Genomic DNA, 22,278 nt, shown 5'->3' on the forward strand with positions numbered 1-22,278 from the left:
TTAAGATTTTTGAAGTGTAAACATAGAACATTTCATCTGCTACCTTGCAAGGAAAAAACCTTCTGATTTCTGACACTAACATTCTTTTATCCTGCCTCAATATTCATTTCATCATTTGAGTATTCTTTGTTACCACTGTATATTCACTCTGGCTTTCTTTCATATTTCTTGCCCACAAAATTGGAAATATTTTTTTTCAGAAGCTTGGAGAATGGCAAACAGGGCATACTGCAGCCTAAGGAAGTACCAAAAATCAGATTTTCTGTACTACTTCAAGGTTTTACTTCCAATCAGTCGTTGTAAATAGGAAGGTTTAACATCTGAAAAATGACTACTGAAAATCATCTCTGAATAAAGGGAGTTATGGCAATTATTAGCAAAAAGGTTCAAAGACTTCAGGGGCTATCTAAAAGTGCTTTCTCTTCACTGGCTAATTTTCCAAGTACAGTAATAAGAAAACTGTTCTTAGAGCAAGCAGCCTCCTGTAGGAAGTTTGAGAAGTTAAACAGTTTTCACTTGGTGGATGTTTGTCTGTTTTATTGTCACTGATCTAGACACAGGAGCTATGTTTTGAGCTTCCTTCTTCTTTGAGGTTTCCCTGCTCTCCTTACAGCTTTATCAAAGACCACTGTTCTCTGCAGAAAATAATTTGTTTGATTAAAGACAGTAGAGACTTTTTTAAATATTCCAGTTATTATCATTATCCCTCTATTCAAGACACAGAAAAGTTAAGCACAGTCTCTCATGAATAAACCATTTGAACTTACAGCAGAAGTTTTCAGTTCTCCAGTTGAACACCATTTGGTGGGACATAGCACATTGCCTGGAATACTCTGACAGTGTAGAGCAAGTGCAGTTGTTTTGTCCTGGCTCACTGCAGTCCTGCATATCAAGCTGGCAACGAATGACAAACCTATCCTTGGGCACACTGCAGGTGGGTGACACCAAATTAAGTAACTGAGAGCAGATCATGGCCTAAATAAAAAGAGAAAGAAAACTGTTCTTGGTGGTGTTTCCTTCATATGAAAACCACAGTGGAATAAATGCTGCTAGTTTTGATTTTCTTATTGGCTTGTTTGCTTTTTCCCCCTAGAGTTTAATAATGTGTATTTGACTTCAAATGTGTGAGAAATTCACAGATAAAAGGGGATATAAATAAATTGTACAATACAAAGAACTTGATATATTGAAATAATTCCACTTCTCATATTGAAAATTAAGTCACTTTCTGTGCCATCAACCCCCTAAAAGTGGATGAGAGCATTACACACAGGAAATGTGTTGTCTCATGGCAAACATAAGACAACATGTTCCATGAAAAACATCCCAGATGTGAAGATCACAAAAGTCATTCCTCTTTGAGCACACACTTGGTGTATTTCTGTTACCTGCAGGTTTGTGTTGCCTATCATGGTGCCTATTGCAGTGTAAGGTCTCAAAGGTTGTCAGGCACACTGATTTTATTTTCATTTAGAACTGCAAGTGATAGCAGTTGATGGTGGTTGTCCCTGTTATCAGTGCTGTTATCTGGCAATATGTTTTAGGCACTGTGAATATCTTCAAAGCTGTACAGCTTATAGTGTCAAGTCTCCAGGTGTTAGATAAAAAGTTCTTAAAGCTTCACGGGTTTCCATAAATTTCCTGTGATGACCTGCATGGAATTCCAGAAAGCTCTGAGCTAAATGCAGTTGATTTTTATGTGTGATTTAAATCTAGCCTTAAAAACACCTGTGGGATTTTATTCAAATGTATTTTAATGCAAAGAACTCCTTTTCTTTCTCATATCATGCTATACAGATGTCGACTGTATCCATTTTCATGGAAGTGATTTTTATGAAACCAGTGCCTCTCTGTTGTTGATTTCTATTGGTCTTGCCCCTGCTAAGAATCATGCTGCAGAGAAGCCAAGAAGACCTTTCTTACATATTTTTTGTGAGGAACAGCAGAAATTGGTATCTCCTCGGACAGGCAGATCTCTGATGGATCATCCATTTTTTGTAGGGCAGCAAATTTATATGTATCCAGCAATTTACCTGGAAATTAAAGTGTTATAATTTGTCAGGAAAAAGATTGCATTGATTTGTTTACTTGTTGTTGTGATGTAGCAAAACTCAGATTTTACTCTTTGACTGTTGAATATTCTACTGGTTATTTTTCCCAGTGATAAAAACTGCCTCTTGTGGAAGTCAGGAAAGTGTGATCCTTACCACCTGTTTCTAAAAGATAAGAGTCCTTATCACTAGTGTGAGGAACCCATTATATTATGCTCATAGCAGATAACAGAGTGTAGCATAATCATATGAGGTATGTTGGTGCCCCATGGGACTGCTTTACTCAATTCTGGAACACAGCAATGCTATCACAGTATTCAGTTCTCACCTTGACTCACTTTAACTCGTTCTCCGTCTGTCTGAAATGTCTCTTACCTTCACGCACAAATTCATTCAATTCATAACCATCATAGTTCCCACACATTCCACACGTTTTCCCCATGTATTTTTTTTCAGCCAAAACCTAAAATAAAATACAAGAAAACATTTTAAAGGATCACCCTAAGTAAAATTATCTATACAGCAATAACTTTCTCAAACAAATTCAGTTCAAGCACCCAATTAAAAGTGATTCTTCTCATTAATTTCGTGAGTTTTTTAGAGGAAGAATTTTGTAAGCAGTGAAGTCTTTTCCCAATAGGCAAATAAAGATTTTTTTAGAATTAGTATTTAATAAAAATGATACGATTTGAAGACACAGGGAATTGAGGGGGGATAACATTCTAAGGAGCCAGGGAAAAAAGAAAATAATGCTGAAGCCTTCCTAATATCTTTGTTGACAGAGTACAAATTTCAAGTTTCTTAAGAAACTTAAGGTTACAGGAAATAAATCTATTTTCAGAAGAAGATTATTCAGTTCTCTATTACTCTGGAGACTAAAATGGTAGTATTACTACTGACTACAAACAGTGAATTATTTTGAAAATCTTAGATCAGAGAAATAAAACCATATTCTTTGTATAGTCATATTAACCCATCAGAGTAGCATTTTCTCTTATATATGTGATAATAATGCTGACAAATCTCCCAGACAATTTACTACATCTCCTTGTTTTACCAAACAATCAATTTAGAATTCAGTGTCTTTTGTGGCAATAATATCACAGGTCTCACTGAGAAAATGTATTGGGGATTTTGAAGGGAAAACCTGAAAAGATTCAGAAATAGGGAAGAAAAAATAAACTGGTAGAAGCACTCGATATTTGAAACCAAAAGATGTCGCGGGGAAGCTCAATAAAAAAGACTCAACTGTGCCATAAAATATTAAGTTCGACACAACTTTAAATAACATCTCTTAAGAAAAACATTGCAGCTGCTGGAATACCCCTAGGAAAGATTAAAATGTGTGAAAGTATCCACGAGTCTCAGCACTGGTGCCTTTAGCTAACTACCAATGCTGCTAACTACCAAGTGTAAGTAACATGCAAAGCTGTTTATTTCAAGAAGAATAGGTAAAACAGGAAAAGAATAAATATCAAAATAGTAAATACATGCAAAAGCACCCATTAAGTTCAGAGAGTTCTTGCCATCCCAGTAAATCAGTGAGAATTTTCTTCTGTGCTCTACAAGAACGTTTCACTAACCATGAGGTAGTCATCATTGTTCCACATGACCACCAGTTCCATCTCCATCAGCTTGGCTACCAGGCGGATGTTGCGTCCAAAAGGTGCTATTTGGATTCCATTGCTGGTGTAAGGCAACTGAATGACACTGAAATAAGGTGAGAAGAGAAACCAACCTCATAGCAAGATCATGCAGGCATTAGTTATTTATTTTGGATGTGATACACACCCAGTCTGAGTACTTGCAGCAACATGAAACAGAATTTTTTCCTTTTTAACTGTGGCATTTCAAAACGTGTGAAAGTTTCTGTTGATTGAAAATCTACATGAGCAGTTTCATAGAAGGATCACCAAAAAATGAGTTGTATAGTGATTCTACTAGTGACAATGTTTGCACAGGATTTGGCATCTTCACTTGGTCTAGTTTTATTAGAGCATAGTTATACATTTCAAGAACCATGAAGTTGGTGTGAAATTAATGTTGATTATCCTGAGGAGAGACTATGGAGCTTTAATACAAGAATTATGACTGAAAACTGACAAGATCAGAGAAACCTATAAAGAAAATGTTCTAGAGTATGAGTGCTTGATGGGAAGCAAAGGAAGTAAAGTCCCGTTAGGTGTGTTACCTTTAGTAATTTGTTAATTTATTTTTGACACAAGCAGTCATCAATGCACCTGCTACATAAGTTCCTGAACCTGCTATATAACTCCCTGCCTTCTCTAAACACTCCCCACCCCATTCGTGGCAGAATCTTACCCAACACTCCTGATAGAAATGCTGCCTTTCTCAACAATGACAACAGAAGCCCCAAGCTCAATAATGATCCTTGCAATTTTTTTGTCTAGCCCACGACGGAATTGGATGTTGAAGTCTGGGCTGGTCTCATCACATACAGTTGCAAAGATGTAGTTGCAAGTCCCAGTGAAGTCATATTGGTATTTATCAAAGGTTGAAAAATGCCCTCCTCCCCACGTAGAACAGGAATCTTTGCTCAAAACTATAAAAGAGAAAGAAACATGGATTTAGCATATTTGCTCATTCTTCTGATTAGCACTTCAAATACAAATGCTAAGACAAGCTATTAAGCTTCTGCTAAGATTAATTCTGTAAACAACATTCTAGCCCTCTGTTTGGTTTTTCTATTCTTTTGTAATCTCAAAATTTTATCTCAAGTCAGAAAGTGAAACAATATCAGGAGTGAGAGCAATATTTTCATTTACTGCAAGCAGAAGAGAATTCCCTAACTTCCTAGCTTGGGAAAAGCCTTTTCAACTCCTATGGGTAATATAGAGACTTAATTTCTTATTTCAGTCTGCTAGATCTGTTTGCAAAGGTGACAGCTTGCTACTGGACAGAGCTTTAACATCTCAGGCACAGCATTTACCAAGCTGTACTTGGCATTACTGTATCATGATTAACCACACAGTTAAATCACTAGATATCCAAAGACAGTCTTCAAAGCCCAACTTGTAATTCCACACTCTCTCAGCTGTGTATTCTTGTGACAAAGTTCCAGCCATTTTTATAAATATACAAATTGTTTTAATCAATTTTCATCTTTAAGAAGTAGTCTGGAAAGTTCATCTCAATAGACAGACTTTCAGATGTGGAAATGAGTCAAAAAAAAGAGATGCAACTCCAGCACCTGCTGTTAAGATAGTTCTGCATCTAGTTATAGCATTTGAACAGTCCCTCTGAAGCTGATAATTTTATTGAAGTACCTAAAATCATGTCCTCACTTCTGTTTTTCCAGACTTAGATTGCTACTTTCATTTTCAAATTATTTTTGCTTATGGTATCATATGAAGCTCAGGTATCTTAGTATATATCTTAGAGTTACAAAGTATCAGATAAGTTTATCAAAGTCTACATGCAGTTTACATTTATTGTTTTAAAGCCAAAAATATCTCCTTTAACTGTAAAGGAGAGATCAAATAACTGCAGAATGCTACTGGTTTTATCCAGGTCATGCAGAAAATACTGTTTCCCAGTGAGCAGTTACCTGTTGGCAAAAAGTACTCCTCTTCCACACTTCTGTTCTGTCCTGAAGGTCTGACTGGAAGATAGGAATTAGCTGATTGTTATCATTGATCCTTCATGCCTAAATCCAGCTAGATTAATATACTGTGCCTGAGTGATACTGACCACCAAATCCCAGAGTGTGCCAAGGAATGATTACCCAGGGCTGCACAATGTTCAGAGTGCAAGAGGTGCCCCTTTCAATAAATACAGGAGCATGGCCACTGTATTTGTTTTTATTTAAATCTTATGAAAGAAAAATAACAAATGGGAATGTCAACAACTCAAGGAACTTTAAATACAGATTATGTGTTTGTCTTTTTAGTTCAGCTTTTACTAAATAATAGCTAGGGATTTTCTTTTAATTAGTCTATATCCGTGCTCTACTGTTTCTCTTGTTGTAAGAACAGACAGCAGACAGAGATGAGTTCCTGAGTATTTGAGAATTTTTTTGTCAGATTAAAAGTCTTTCAACTGTTTTTACTTTAAGGATGAACTTCATGTAGCTTCTCTATGCTTATACTGAATGAGAATTCTCCGAATTCAAGCTACTCTCAGTTTCTTCTGCCTAAATAAATGCTTACTATAATAAATTTTCATTTTATATAATTATTTTTGTTCTACACCTCCTCATTTTCCCCAAACTGCATAAAAAATTTCATAGAGCCACTGGAATGCAACAAACTTTGGATTACAGAGAATGGATTCTAATGGTACGCAAAAGCAAAGCATCATATTTTAGTGTAAAAACAATCAAAATATGAATTACCAGGAAGACTGGCTGTAAATAGAATAGGATAGAAAAAAAATCGGAATATTAGGACTGATATCCTTACTGATTTTAGAAAGGATATTGCGAAAATTTTGTGTTTTCAGAAGGGCTATATCCTTCTGTATCCCATAGCAGAGGAACATCATGTCCTGTAAAATATATCATGTTAGCATGATGACATTCATTCCTTCCTGCCATGGACATGGAAAACTAGATGACTATTGAATGAACTTCAAATTTAGAGGTCAGTGCCTCACATTTCTTCAGATAAGGACATGTGAAAAAGTGTGTTGGTTCTGCTTAAGGGTTGATATAGCTCTGTATTTTATTTCCAGCAATGACCATTAACAGCCTCCCCAAGGGAAGACTACCATCAGATCAGTCATATATACTTCCACAGATACTTCTCAGCCTCCAATTATTTTCAGTTCAGGGAATTCTGTGAGGCTATTGAGTTTTTCTACTTACCCCTCCCTTGTGCTCTGGCTTCCAAGTCCTTGTCAACCATCATTTTGAACAGAAACAAAATTTCTTTATAGCAGAAAATTCCACAATAACTACAGTCAAAATTTACCATTAAATTTTAATTATGAGTTAACGTTTTAAGGATACCTGCCTTTCCAACCATACTTCTGATATCTAATATTTTAAATATTTTAAAGCTATAATATGCTAATTCTTTTTTTTTGTTCTGGCATTGTTTTACACTAGTCAGATAGTAGTAGTACCTCACTATTTGTATTTCTCAGACTCAGAAAGACTAGCACAAATTTACAGCAAGTAGGTGGCTGGAGTTAATTTTGCATACAGATTTGGATGGATGCACACAAGTCATTCTATGGAGTTAAGGGAAAACTGCTGGTAAACTACCAGAAGTATGGCAGCAGCTGGCACAGCTGAACGCTGAAGCAGAGATCTGTCCTACTCTGATCCCACTCTAGCAGGTGCCTATAAAGGTGAAGAAGAAATATTCCACACTCTGATTGTCCATTTGCATATAAGTTTATTTTAACCTGAAATCTTATATATATGAAGAATATAGATAGATTTTATAGATCTATCTATAGATAGATCTTATAGATAATATCTTCATATAGACCTTATCTATATGAAGAATTTATTTTCCTGGATTTTGCAATATCAAAAGAATCCATAACCTAAATTTTTAGATAGTATTAGGCAGTAATATGTAGGAATGAAAATCAAACATACCACGCAAATTACCCCAATAGCATATTTCTAAGTGTGGAAGGCTATTAAACTGCTCACAGTTTCTATCCTTAGGTATCAAAACCTCAGCATGGCACACTAAAGCACTTTCCACTTCGTTTAAAACTTACCACAGTGAGACAACGCATTTGACAATCTTTTTACATGTAAAGTCTTCTTTTGGAATTTCTAAAATTTAATGCTTCAAAACATATGGTCCTTGAGGCAAAGACTTGTTTTTTATTATGTGGTTTGTACAGTGCCTTCTGCAATATGGACTTGATACTGAATAGAGTTGTCACACACACTTAAATGCAAACTTTAAAAACTAGGTTAGACACTTACTTCTTTGCAGAGATTCTTTCTGTTTTTGGAGAAGAATGGGGGACCAATAATTTCCTTCAAAAGCTGTGAAAGGAAAAAGACAACACAATGAAGTTATCCTCTGAGAAAAAGAAGTTGGATATTTGCATATTTATTTTGTTTTTAAGCATGCTGCAAGTCAAAGCAGGGTCAGCATATATGAATTGTGCTCTGCCACACAATATGAATGACATTCATCATGGAAAAATCACATAATTCCTATTACATAATTAGGTAATAGAAAATTCTTCTGTACTGGACAAATGTTTCCAAAATTTGCCAGAAATCCTATGCAATATGACAGCTCCTATACTTAATACTAAAATCCTATGTTCCTGTTTAAAAAAGTGGGATAAATCTTTCCTCATGTTTTTGAGTTCTTGTTTCACCATCTGGGTAGAAGTAGTGGAAGGAATAGCCAGAAGTGTGAAAATATGGGGAAAGTATTGTCCCGTGTGTTCTTCACGAGAACCGTGGGATCTGGAGCTGAAGAGCAGGAAATCCCCAGGCGTAGTTGCTTTTGCTGCTCACGTTAAGGCAGAATGATGCAAGCTGTCACCTGCTCCCTTCCATGCACCTCTTCACAAAGCTGGGTTTTCTTAGGAGAAGCCAAGGAATGTTTAGCAAATGCTGAGTGCAGTGTGGTTCCTTTTCCATGTCAAACACAGACCTGCTGCATGAGCACAACTGCTCCACGTTCTCATGCATACCCAAAGGCTCTTTCACCCAGCACTTTCCTCCAGCACTGCTGAAGTGAGCTCTCAGAGTCAATAGCTGGGTGGTAAAAACCTAAACAAGATACAGGAATAAAGACCTGAGGTGCTTCAGAAATGTGCTACTCAAATTTAAATTTTCTCATGTCTGCTCTTTCTTAGATAGCCGGAGCAAGTATCTTGTAGAACCCATGTAATCCTCTATGACATGTTTAGGATATTTTGCAACATAGAAAATGTTGTGGCAGAAGGTTTCTTTCATCAAATAAGCCAGGCCAAATCCACATAAATATCTATATATACACTACAGCTCTGCAGGGTGCTGTTTCTTCCTTGGATACTGCAGTGAGTGGAAGCCTCCAGGGAGCTCACCAGCTGTAGCAGACTCTCAGCCAATTCCATGCTGTGCTGCTGAAGGTGAGGTAGCATTTGCCATGCGCTACCTCAAGGGCTGCAGAAAAACAGGTGAGGCTCTGCCTTTTATGTAAGGCTAGGTTAAAGCACAAGAGGGAATTTTGGAACTGAGTGCTTCAGCACATCCTTTTGCTTTGGAGCTCAGATGCAGACATCTCCAATATTCCCATCAGTCTATACCTCAACCCTGCTATTAAACAGTACTTGCTGAAAGAAGATGCTACCTAGATAAACTAATCTAATTTTTTAAGAGCTAAAATACTATCCTGGTAGAATTGTATACAATTAATATTTAGGCATAAGGGAAAGAAATCAAGGGTATAAATTCAGTGACAGAAGTGCTCCCATCCTAATTGTTCTAATAGCTTAAAATTGCATTTATCTCAGCCACTCCCAAGTTGTCTGACACACTCATCACAAAATCATTCTAATCCTACTCACGCTGCCTTGCCGTCTAGAACTGGTCAGCACTGGCCAATAATTGTTTGAGATTTTGCCAATGTTTTAGAAAACCTCCACGGTTGGCCTGTAACTCAGCAGGCATTTCCAAAATCCAGCATGCCCCTACCAAGTTCCTAGTGAACCGTGCATCACAGTAAGTACACCACAAAAGGAACGGTCAGTTTGTGGCTTTCAAGCTAACACTCTTCATGCCCAGAGTTGCTGCTGCCTTTTTTGAATGCCTGGATTTTGATACCTGCATTTGTTCAATAATCTATTATTGTTGGCTTTGCAGTTTTCCAATCATTGCAGTTTAATCCTAAACTTCAGACACTACATGAATGGGATTTAGAAGTGTGTAAAAGCTGCCTTCCAAGGATATTAGATTTGCAGGAATTGAATATATGCCTAAAACATAACTTCAAGTCAGATCTATCTAGAGAGCTTGATGTTAAGCAAAATGTCTAACGGACAAATATTTTAGGTTAGAATAGACAAATCAGTTTACAAAGCTTGTTTGGTAGCTTTTCAAACTCAAGAATCTAAACACTGCAAACAAAATTTAACATGTACTTCAGGTTTGGTGAAGATTGAAAATAACTATGGATATGAAATTAATTTTAACTTTTTGCCCAAAGACTAGCTAATAAAACAAGTACAGAGCCACCTGCTATCTGCCAATCAGTCTGTATCCTGTCAGATCAAACTATTATACTAATTACAGTACAGTAATTATTCTCAGCATGTACCTTCTTTTTCTCACACTTAACTCTGAAAATAATAGTTAAATCTTCCTGGCAACACTATCAACCAGAAGCACACAAAATGGCAGATTGTACAGATGCAGCAAGTGCTATGGCTATGCAGAAGTTGTATTTTGCAATCATTTGCGATTTTTTCATTTAAAAGGCTGTCCTAGTGTTAAATGAGATTCGTAAAGTACTGAAATCTTCCTTTCTGACATTTTACCATTACTGCAAGTATTCTGTTTTCCTTTGAGAAATGACATTAAATACTTATTTTGAATTATCTTAGTAGAACTTTAACCAGAGTTTCACTTCTCTTGGATAAAGGAAGGTTTTACTTCCAATTCACACTCTTCTCCATCTGGCCAACTTCCTAGAGAATGATATCTGTTGAAGTGCAGTTTCTGTGTGGCCAGCCTGTCTAGTTCATGGCAGCAGTATAAACCAGGGAACATGTCTTACTATGAAGAAATAAGTAATTTTGTTCCTATACTCTGGTTACTATGAAACATCCCTATGGGAAAATATAATTTTATGTTGCAATGGCTTCAATCAAAGTATTTCACATCAGATAAACAAATGAAAACAAAACATTAAAATGAAATCTTTGTACTTCCAGCTTGCAGAAATAATTTAAAATCTCTGTTTTGTAAAGGGTTCAGTTTTTTTCTTTTAATTGGAGACAAACAGAAATGTTGAAATGTGAGATGTTCTGAAAAGAACAAGAACTTTCAAACAAATGACAGAAGCCTAAAATTAAACTTAACACTGAGGGTACTGGTAGAGCTGTAGCTGTAATATGAGTTATCATTTGCACATGTTCATGATGATTTCTCTTCAGTACGAAATTTTTACCTCCCTTTGTCTCTTGCAAACATAGATATGTGAACAGCATAAATCAAGGTGACTTCTTAGTTACATACGTCATAAGAAAAAGTATGATTGTACACAAACCTCTCAAAAGGATCCATGCAGTTTTGATTATTGAGATAGCTAAATGGGTGAAGCCTTGATTTTATCAATGAATCAGCACTTCTTATTAAGAAAAGGCTAGAACTAACAGTTTTAATCAGGTTTCAAACTTAGGTAGATTTTTTTTTTACTCAAGCATATTTACTGATTTTCTTTTTTTCATCACTTTCCATCAGATTACACATGAAATTATCAAATATATGTCCCTACAATCAATATTTACATTTCTACCTAGAGACAGACTCAAACTACAGAATTTGGATGCAGATCCATGAAGAAGAGAATTAAATCCTGGCTTTGGTCTGACTCATTCTAAGGAAACAACACTTGGATCTAGAGTACAAAAATAATAAGCACCCTGCATGTTGTCCAATTTAAGAATGTACAAATCAACATCCAGAAATTGCCTGATTTCAGATCTTTCCTTGACAGAATGAAATCTGTTTGTTTTCACAGTCTCAAATCTTGTGAAGCAATCCAAGGACCTGAAATATTGACACATCCCAAAGGAGAAAACTGCTCTGTAAGAATTTTTTAGATCCTGATTCTAGTGTTTTTATCTTGAAAATCAACTTACTCCTTTGTAGAAAAAGTTCTGATTTGGGATTGCCAAGTTTACATGTAAAGCTTGTGGCTGTGTAAGTATCTACAGCAATTTTCTATTTGATTGCAAGTATTTACATGAATACATCTATTATCTAAAATAGGAAGTCATGTAGATGAAGATTTTGCTCTTGCCGGCAGCAAAACCTGGGGTTAGGACCCACGTTCAGGTACTTGACTTGATATTGCTTACAATGGTGCTAATACAGTGAATGGAGTTACACCTGATTTATAACAATACAGCTCAGGTTAGAAATTGACTCTGAGGATCTACTACAGGGCTGAGTTGCTTATATTTTAATTATTTTCATGCTACAGTTTAAGTCATTGATTTAAGAGCAATAAATGTCCCCGTGAAATTTGAACTACACGATTCATTAAATGTAGTAAACACAATACAGAAGAAATAAATTTAACTTTGTTTAACCTAAAGCAAGTGAAGTATGCCTTTTAGCAGCTTGAAATCTTTTCTTGAAATTCTAATTGTAATAACTAGTAATTAAAGAGAATATACAGAAGAGATTAAAAGAAAAAATCTTAAGCCATGCCAAACCATGGCAAAAAAGGCTTATTCTCAAGAAACCCACTGACAGCAGCACAGGAAGAATAAGGTGGCTGAGTAGCTACAGAGCCAATGAACTTACCTATGAAATCTTTCAGAAATTACACATTCATCTGGTATACAGGTGGCATGGATCAAAAAAGACAGACTTCTTAGAAAGCCCAAAGGATTGTACTGAATAATATATGGAGGAATGCATCAAGAGTCATGTAAAATTTTTAGACTTGAACCATTTGCCTGTTTTCCAGCACAGGATTCTTTCTATCACATCATTCTTCAAAAAAGAAATGCCATCACATAGCTCATACTTAATGCTTTTTGCAGTTCACATAACAAAGAAAAATGATTTTGATTATCTCTCCATACAGAAGATATACAATATATATCTGCAATGACATCTCTAGGACACCAGATCATGAACATCTGAAAGATGAAGGCACTTGGCAACTCAGAAACACAACAAATGTCCATTAAAAATATTCCCTGTAACTAGGGAATGAGTTTTAGGGAAGGATCCAACAAATCAATGACCAACTTTCTTAAATAGTGAAGAATGAATTATTTTATTTCAGTCATGTATTTATTAAACAACCTGTTGTGTTTTAAGATGAAGCAAAAAAGAAGAAAATGCGTGAACTGAATTCTGCAGTTTGTGGGAAAGGAGAACAAAACCTGAACCTCACGTGATGTCATGCTGCAATTTTCCTTCAAGCCATGTACCAAGAGGAGCCCAGGCACCTTGGACTTACCAGCAGAGTGCAGGAAACTGCAGAAGATGAGCAGTACCAGTGTTGGGAGCATGATGCACACCCTGCCTGGGCGGTGTTCTCAGTGCTCCCCTCTGTTCCAAGCGGGCAGTGCCAATGCTGCCACTTTCTAGGCTGCCCTTTTCAAGCTTGGATGCTTTATATATAGAATTGCAATGCCCTCCCTCATTCCCACAGCTTGCAGAATTTGTAACAGCAGAGTACCCGCCAAACAGGATCTCCTCTTTATCAAGTTCAACACACCTAAAAGCCACTTAGAAAAAGAAGAAAAAAGAAAATGCAAACCTCCTCCAGTTCATTATCATTCTTACAAGGTTTTTATAATGGCTTCTATTTGTAGCAGCTCAAACACTTTCACCTGCCTTCACTGAACAAATTTGGTATTATTACCAAAAGCAAAATGACAAATAATACACAAATTATGATCACTAGCTGATAAGCAAAGGAATAATATTGGACCAGCACACAAAGTGGAAGAATGAAGTGCAGGAGTTTTGGAACTGCTGAAAAGACTGTGTGAATAAAAGATGGTAAGGCATGAATGAATCAAGATACAGATCTCAGATTTTTGTATTAACTCTTCTTTCATTAACTTCCATTCACTCTCCTGGGTGATTGTGTCCATCTCTCCCTTGTGTGACTTTTTAAGCAAACTGATAAACTTTGTCTGGGTAAAGAGGTCTGTCCGTGGCACATCTGATTTCCTGACTATGCAAGGGAGCTAAGTAAGCCCTTGCCCACCACCTTAGCACTGCCAAGGGCAGAGGGCAAACTCTGTTCCAAAATGGGGCAGACTGTTGCACTGTGGAAACTTCCACAAGTTAATCTCCACCTTCCTGCCAACATCACACATCAATTCCACTTCTGTTACACTTGAATCTCTCCACATTACAGGTGAAATGTTGAGTGCACTGGATATGTTCAAAACATCACCACCACCACTGATTTGACAGTAAAACAAGAACTTGCTTGATCCTGTCATTTTTCATTAGCAAAATAATTGCTTGTGGAAAATACAGTCTCGATTTAAGAAAACTTTCCCTATAAAATATAAAATGCATGGGTTATCTCTCCATATGAATTTCTTCAGCCTTTCCTGTTTTCACCTATGAAAGTGGGAATAGATGGGGCCTTTTCCTTGGCAATCTGCCTGCACAAGAGGTGCCTGCCCTGTCATCCCCACCAATATCACAACAACCAGATCACAAGCCATGCCCACAGCTGCCAACACGGTGAGAGGTGCTTCCCTGTGCTTCCAGCATCCAGGGGCAGTGCTTTAAGGGTCAGAGAAGGGAAGGTGAGGGAAGGTCAGGCCAGGGGATTGAAGGGGAAGGGAAATTCTCAGTTACCTCTTCTGAGTGGTGGGAAGAAGCCCAGGAAAGATAGTAACATAAAATAATTTCAGCCATAGTTAGCTCAACGTGTTTGTAATTAAAATGAGAACATAAAATTTTAATTGACATGAAGGTCTGTCTTTTTGGTTTTTGTGGTTGTTTTTTTCCTCTTACTACTCCCCTATCCTCTCCCCAGCAACAGAAGGTGGATTAAGTATATGGCTGTTGATAGAACAGCAACACTAAATTAATAGGACTGAGACCCTAAATTTAAACATTTCTGTTGAAAATTTTCTGCATCTGCCTTATAAAAGCCCTAAAGTAAATGAAGAAAATCACTTGTCACTTCTGAAAATCATGATCCAAGTGAAAAAATAGTAAGTTCTCAATATAGCCTCTAACCAGACTGATACTATGATAATTATATAATTAATATTTCACAACTGTACATATTACATTATTTCTGGCAAATCAGGTCTAAGTTCTTATTAATGAAATCTAAAACAGAATTTTTTCCACTTCTAAGAAGCATCTTCTTTATGAAGATAAGGGACTACAGTACTCCCTAGCAACTCAAACTTGATAACTGATAGTGTCAGACAGAAATTTACCTTTCTCTGACAGAAGAGACAAAAAAAAATCATCACTGTTGTCAAATAGGATTTTTTTTGTAATACATGTTCATAATCTTTCTGTCAAGCAGTAATAAATTAAACCAGCTGACATCGATGAGCATTTCATGACTTCCCATTTGAAGAGCTGGGCACTTGAGAGCATCACTTTTACTATCAAAGGTGGCAGACTGAGACATCATGGAATTAAGATCACTGGTAACAGTTAAGTTTCCTCTGCCATTATCATGGCTTCAAGCTTTTCTCTGTAGCCTTTATGTTTACTGAAACCTTTTATGTCTTTACTATACGAAGCTTACAAAATTCTCAAGAAATACACATACTGACAGAAGTTATTACAAATATTTACCCAAAATATTGTTGTTTTCAGTTCCCTGCATTTGTAGCAATATTCTCAACATTCTGAGCTGAACTCATTCTGTCTGAGAAGTCAGGATAAAGTTATTACCTTCAGCTTTCCCGGAAGGAATTTCAGTCACTCAGTCTAAATACCTGCGATTCAGCAAGTTACTATTTTATGGAGACATCCAATGATGATGTGAACACAGTTAATCAACAGCATTCTTCCACAACTACATTTAAGTCAGGACTCCAGACCAAGAAAAAAGCATTTGCTTGAGGACTGTGAGAAGTGACTGAGTTCACAGTACATAGATAATTATTTTATGTGGAAGAGCTTTGTGAAAAACTGCGTGCCCAGCTGTAGTGAGATAATGATGCCGCTAATTAATGTGGGTTTTTTTTTTTCCATTTAATAATTATAATTGGTTTAGAAATTTGTCAGAAACTGCTGTTGTACAGGAGAGCAGAGATTGTTGTGGCCATATTTAGTATCCAGTAACAGTTTCTCAGTATTGAAATATAGTTTAGTTTCCAGCATCATGTACACTTCTGAAAGATTTTTGAAATGTCAAAGGAATTTATGTAAGCCAGATATTATGCAAATTGAGACAGTTATAACACTTTAAGTAATAGACTATCTTGTCTACAGTTTAATTACTCTAGGAATTTTTAGGTATATCAATTACAGAGTATTTTGATGCTTTTATGCAGATTGCTAAGAAAACATTCCACTTCCTGTAATATACTCATTGTATATTATTTTAGCAGCCTCACATATTTCTTGGATAAATAGCTACATATCTTTATAAAGAGTCAGACCAAAATATATCATTAGATTACCCCTAATCCCTGTGGGTGTGTAAGTTATTTCCAGCTTTCGAAGCTTGTGCCTTTAAGTTTCCATTGCTCCTAGTGGAATGTAAAGATACAGGCTTTGCAGATATAGCAATCTGACACAACAGCTGAGCTGGTGGGTTTTGTCTTCGAGCTCTGAAATTTGATTTTGTGTCTCATTCAAATTTTGAATAATTTTAAGATAAATTGTTTTAATATGACACTATTAAAATCATCTGTACTTTAACTTCCAAAATATTTTAGATGCCTGGCCTTCAAGTAATTGTTTTAAAATATTCATGATTGAATAATATATGTATGATGAATATAATATTTATTGTCTCAAAAAGCTGTATCAGAATGATATAAAATAAGGCTCTTGAAATCAACGGGGTTATCTTTTATCCTTTATGACTGAGACATTCACTATAACTAGCAGGGCAACCTCAGTTTCTATCTACAATCCAATGAGCTCTAAAGTTTGGAAATTTTGGGGTTTTTTTGGTATAGATTGTCTCAAGGTAACACTATTTATTTTCTGTTAGGGGTGCTTACCTTACACGAAGCAATTCCATTACCATTCCACTTTTTAAAAATAAACCAAAAGCGCAACCTTACTGGCATTAATGTGCTAAACAGAAGAAAACAAGCTCCCATTTTTTCTTCCAGTTTCTCATCCTTGTCTTTCAGGTAATGTAGCCAGGGAGCAGAGGATCACATTGAGTGCAGCTTCCCTGGGCTAAGCTTATGGCACCCACCGGGGGCTCATGTCTAGTTGTGTGAGTAGCTGGCAGGCACCACACAGCCAGCTGGTTGTCTCTTTTGCCAAGATGCTTTCCAAAGAAATTGGCAGTAAAACAGATACATATTCTGAAAATGTTCCAATTGTGGTAAATAAGAAATTTTTGGCTGAGAAATATTCACAAAAAAATCATGACCAGCTTATCCCTGATCCTGTGTCCCAGCTTTAGAACTTCCTGGTATTTAATGCTGTGGGCCTTTCCAGCTGCTTTTCTTCCTACATTTTGTACACTTAAACTCCTTCCCCAAACAGTACCTAAAAGAAGCCCAGGGTGATTTTGCTACCAGACACTAAATAATCCACCTTATTGTTTTAATAGAAATCCACACTATCTGCTTGCCTTTTGGTCACCAGAATCAAGAAAACTTCTTTTCTGCATACCTTTGAAGTAGATACCTCACACACAACCAGAAAAAAAGTGCTTCTGAATAGACTGTCAGGGCTGCCATTCAGTTGGAACCATCTCTGCTGTCCTCAGGTAGCTGCCTACAGATATTTAAATGCAAAATTCCATTTAACATTGTAAATTACGGTTGGTTGCAATATGCAGATACATGCTGACCATAGGTGCTAGGGAGTATGTAATTTCTGGCTTTAAGGTGAAAGTGAATACAAACTAAGAAATAACTACTGCACTCTTTCACTGTTCCAAAAGTATCACTGTTCCAAAAGTACTTCTGAACTTAAATGACTGTAGAGTCAAGTGTTTCCCATATACCTGTTAGGAAAAAAATGCAGAAAATAATTTCAAACTCATGTCTCTAAAAGTGGTAAAGACTTCATTGGTTGGTACTTAACTTCTAATTATAATTTGTCGGGGACAATGGCCTGAGACCTCCTCGTGTTGGCTTCATGCCTCTGGCACTCCCTGTGATGAATATCAGATACTGTAGCTGTGGGGACCTGGGTTGGTACAGTTCACTCTTTATGTCCTGCCAACACCAGAGGCTGACAAAGCCACCACTCCCACAGTTCCCTGAAGCATATCCGCAGCCCTGAGGACAGGGACGAAATATTTCAAGTGTTTCTGAAGTAAAACCATTTTGGGGGAAAAAAATAAACCACACAATACAAAGCAAGGCCTGCTACTGTGATACTGTGTTCCCCTTCCTGCACAGGAATGCTGGGAAGACAAACTCTGCTTGCTCTCAGCTCCCACACTCTTCTCCTGCTTCTGAATCCTGTGTTGTTAATGCTGGACTCAAACTGGTTTGCATTCTGATCTCTGGAGTGGTCTGGACTGCACACTTTGTTCTACAAGAATCCTGAATTCTGGTCATTTTAGCTACAGAGCTGACAGGAGAGAACAGGAGAATAATAGGACTGTGGAAAGAAACCATAGGAGGACTGTAACCTCTATTCATGTTTGTCTCCCTTTGACTTTTTCACTAAAATTTCCCTCAAACACTATGATCATGGACAAAATTCTTTGTAGATTCTCTTAAGGCCGAATTTATTTCCTAGTGATTAAGGAATCTGCAGAGGAAGACTGATTCTCTCATTTCCATTTGCTTCTAGTAGAGAGAAAAAAGATTAATGATGACCTCATATAAAGTCTAGAGACAGATCAGACTTTCTGCTGAACTAAATCCAGACTTGGAGTGCTCCTTTTTTTTCCCATAATAAAAAATAAGAGTAAAATCAAATTGGTTTCAACATAACTCCTAACCTATATTTTTTCTTCTGAGTTACATTAACATGGAGAACATTTATCTGACGGACAAAAATTGGTGAAAGCACAGGTCAGTTTTGTTTTTTTTTTTTGGCCTTTAGGCTTTACCAACTAATCAGTATTCCTTTTCTAATGGTAATTCAGGAGTATCCTGAATTATACATCAGCTCTTCTCCTGGGCACAATGCACTTTGACTCCATACTAACCAGAAAAATAATGGAAAGCATTACACATGAAAGCAGCTGTGGCTCAAATGTTTCTAGCTTAGTTAGAACTCAGTTCAGTAAGTTATTTAAAACAACCTAAGTTTTCTTAATTGCTGTACTCATAATTGCCACACAACTAAGCTAAACTTGTAGTTTGTAATTAATGCTCAAACCGGACTTGGAAAATATAAAATTATTTGCTTCTTTTTACATCACAGCTCTGTTAATTTAATAATCAGATAGATTTTGTTACCAGATACAGCATGAAAAGCAAATACATTGTGTGAACCAGGAATTCATTAAGTACAAGCTTTCACCTCTACTGGTAAGGAAGTAAATTAGAACCTGTATTTACACAAATATTAAGAGCTGGGAACAGGACGTCAGTGGCAATCCATGTTTAACTTGCTCTTTAATGTGTGTGCATTTTAGAACAAATAAGTCTCCAACTGATGCTAATATAACATATCTGCTAAGATTATAAAGTCAAGCATAAACTTGTGTTTACCTTTTACTTGATATATTCTGATGTTTTTTCTTTTATGCATTTTGGTTGACTTGGATTAAAAAAAACCCAAACAAACCCAAACAAACATCCACTGTAGTCACTTTTCCAAAGTTCAAAATCGCCCAGATGTCTGAATTGTGGTAGAACAGATTTGAAAATCATGACTTATATCTTATTCTCAAATTTGAAAACCTCTTTCCATTTCTAAAGAAATTAAGTTATTGGAAGAATGAACCAAAGGTAAATGTGGAGGGACTGATGGAGGCAGTTTCCATGCACAGTTTCAGAAACAAAGGACAGTGTAGCTATTTTCCCCATGGGCAGAAAGCACTCTGTAGGGAGAATCATAACAAGAATGCACTGATAGAAATCATACAAGAGCAAGGATTAACAGTTTGCATCACTTTTGCGTGTCTTTACATTTGATTATTCAAACATTACAGAACTGCAGCTGCAACTTGCAACTCTACATCTTCTTGGTCTCTGAGGGCAGACAGCTGTGTTTGTGTCATGTCTCTCTCTGTCAGCTGACTAATATATTAAGATTTCACTGCATGGAGAGACTGGCAGCCAGTTAATGTTTATCTTAATATAGAATAAAGATGTCAGCACTCTTACTTTCTCACAAAGAATTGAAAATTTTTGCCCTCATTTTTCATGTAAATAAATGCTATATATTCTGCCCTGAAAGCTCTTTGCTTCTGTGCATGTAATCAAATCTCCATATTATTATCAGTCACACTGGTACAGAAAGAACAGTTTTTGCTCATGATAAAATCCCTCACTATTTGAAAGTTCTGTGTAATTAAGTTAACATGCACTTTTAATACTGTGTTTAATGTTCCTAAGGAACATTAAACATAATAAACTATGGATCACTTGGAATCACTTGGAAAACGAAAACTAAGCATTAAATTGCCTTTATTTGGCAGTTTCAGTTTGACAAATACACTGCCCAGTTTTTAAACTCAGCATAATATAGCACAGAATTTCTGCACTGTGCCATGCAGTTATATCTTCATTATCTCAAGCTTGGATTTTCTTCCCTTGGGTCAGGTGGTAGTTGTCTCATATACTAGTGTACAGGACAAATATAAAGGACTATTTCACAGAGCTTCAGTAGGATCCAGACTTAACTTTAGTCCTTACACTTGTGAGTAGGGCTACTCCTTTGTGTTTTTCTTCAAAGTAATACTTAAATTAGTAGTAGATACTCTCTCTGAGTTGTTCTCCAGTGGGTTTTTTTTTTGTTGTTTTTGGGGGTTTTTTTTGTTGTTTTGTTTTGTTTTGTTTTAGACTCTCCTTTCAGGTAAATGTCCCACTCCATTAATTACTGACTTGAAATCTCTAGTTTCTCATTGTTCAGTTTAAGAACAAGCAGAGGGGCTAATCACAAAACATGCACATGTGTTACCTATCTGCAATCTAATATAAGCAAGATATTTGCCAGATGTGTTTTCTAAGATGCAATGTGCTGATTACTAAGAAAATCAAAATATACACTTTTAAATTCATCTAGGATCTTATCCAAATAAGTTAGATGACTTAAATGCTGTAACTCCAGTGTTTCCACCTGTTAATATTTACTGTGTGTGTAAATGTATATATGTATGGTATGCATACACATATTATATGTATATACCTATACATCCTATTCTTTTAACTAGTTATTTAATGAGTCCAGAGAACTGTGCTGCTGTCAGACTGACAACTTCAAACAGAACCGAAAACTTTGACCAATCAAAGTACTTAGTATGGGCCGAAGCATGGGAAAAATGGCAGGGGCAGGTTGTGTTCCACTGACACAATTCTGGTATGGGGTTGGTAATTCCATTTGAGTTAACCTTGCAGTAGTTCCAAGGCCTGTGGCTGCTGAACTCTATATTGAGTACTTTCCTTAATTTTTCAACCAAGTATCAGCAGAATATTTGCTCATTGAGAATACAAGAACTCAAAACTGCCTGTGGGGAATCTGGCAAGCTGAACTACTCCTCTGTTTGCATGTTTTTAATTAAACAAAAAACAAATACACCCATGAATGCTGGCTGTTGCTGAAGTCTATGATAAAACTCTCATGTACGTTTAAGGTAATATTTTCTAAGCCTCAAAAGCAGTGGAATATTCATATCTGAGAAGTACCAGAATGTAAAGACAATAAAGAAAATAAAAAATAAATCATGTGGAACTTTAGGTATTCTTTTATCGTATTTGTCTATGTTCCACACATTTCCAGGAAGAATTTAATGTAATGGTGTTTCATTGATCCCACCTGGAAAGTTTGAGGTCGCGGTGCTTACATATGCTCTCACCAATTACTACAACCCCTCAGGATGTGACTCAGGATTGCTAAGGAGCTCCGGTCACCGCATGGGCACCCTGCGCACAGTCAGACGAGGTTTCCTTACCGGCTCGTCCCTGCGTGTCCCACAGCAGAGTCCCACATGTCTGGATCCTTACGAGAATTTAACCGTGGCACAGCAACACAGCTACCAGCCCGAGCTGGCGTCCAACAAAAGATTTCCCGAGGTTTTACCCTCACGGGCTGCGCGCCCAGACAGTTTGAGGTCTTCCAGCAGTCATCACACCTGCCGTGTCTCTGTGTCCCCGCCTGGGCCACACGCTGTGCAAAGCCTCGGCCCCTCACGGGCCCTTGCCCGGGGCTCGCTCCGCACAGAGCCCAGCCCTCCCTCCCTGCAGCTGCTCACGGAGCCCCCAGCGCTGAGCGTGCTCCTCAGCAGAGCGGTATATT

The 22,278-nt window shown here is 36.9% G+C and overlaps 1 protein-coding gene across 1 annotated transcript in view; it reads right to left on the reverse strand.

Annotated features, from left to right (window-relative positions):
* Positions 1-13,814, reverse strand: part of MUC6 (mucin 6, oligomeric mucus/gel-forming) — a 38,867-nt gene extending 25,053 nt beyond the window's left edge. Inside the window, exons 1-8 of the mRNA XM_068194953.1 lie at positions 13,181-13,814; positions 7,963-8,025; positions 5,620-5,673; positions 4,374-4,614; positions 3,635-3,761; positions 2,427-2,514; positions 1,924-2,033; positions 768-975 (exon numbers count right to left, since the gene is read on the reverse strand). Of these exons, the coding sequence (XP_068051054.1) occupies positions 768-975; positions 1,924-2,033; positions 2,427-2,514; positions 3,635-3,761; positions 4,374-4,614; positions 5,620-5,673; positions 7,963-8,025; positions 13,181-13,232 (943 nt within the window). The 5' untranslated portion in view covers positions 13,233-13,814. The remainder of the gene's footprint in view (positions 1-767; positions 976-1,923; positions 2,034-2,426; positions 2,515-3,634; positions 3,762-4,373; positions 4,615-5,619; positions 5,674-7,962; positions 8,026-13,180) is intronic.
* Between the last annotated feature and the right edge of the window lie 8,464 nt (positions 13,815-22,278).

The sequence above is a fragment of the Anomalospiza imberbis genome, chromosome 6 (genome assembly GCF_031753505.1).
Source record: "Anomalospiza imberbis isolate Cuckoo-Finch-1a 21T00152 chromosome 6, ASM3175350v1, whole genome shotgun sequence".
NCBI classification, from domain to species: Eukaryota; Metazoa; Chordata; class Aves; order Passeriformes; family Viduidae; genus Anomalospiza; species Anomalospiza imberbis.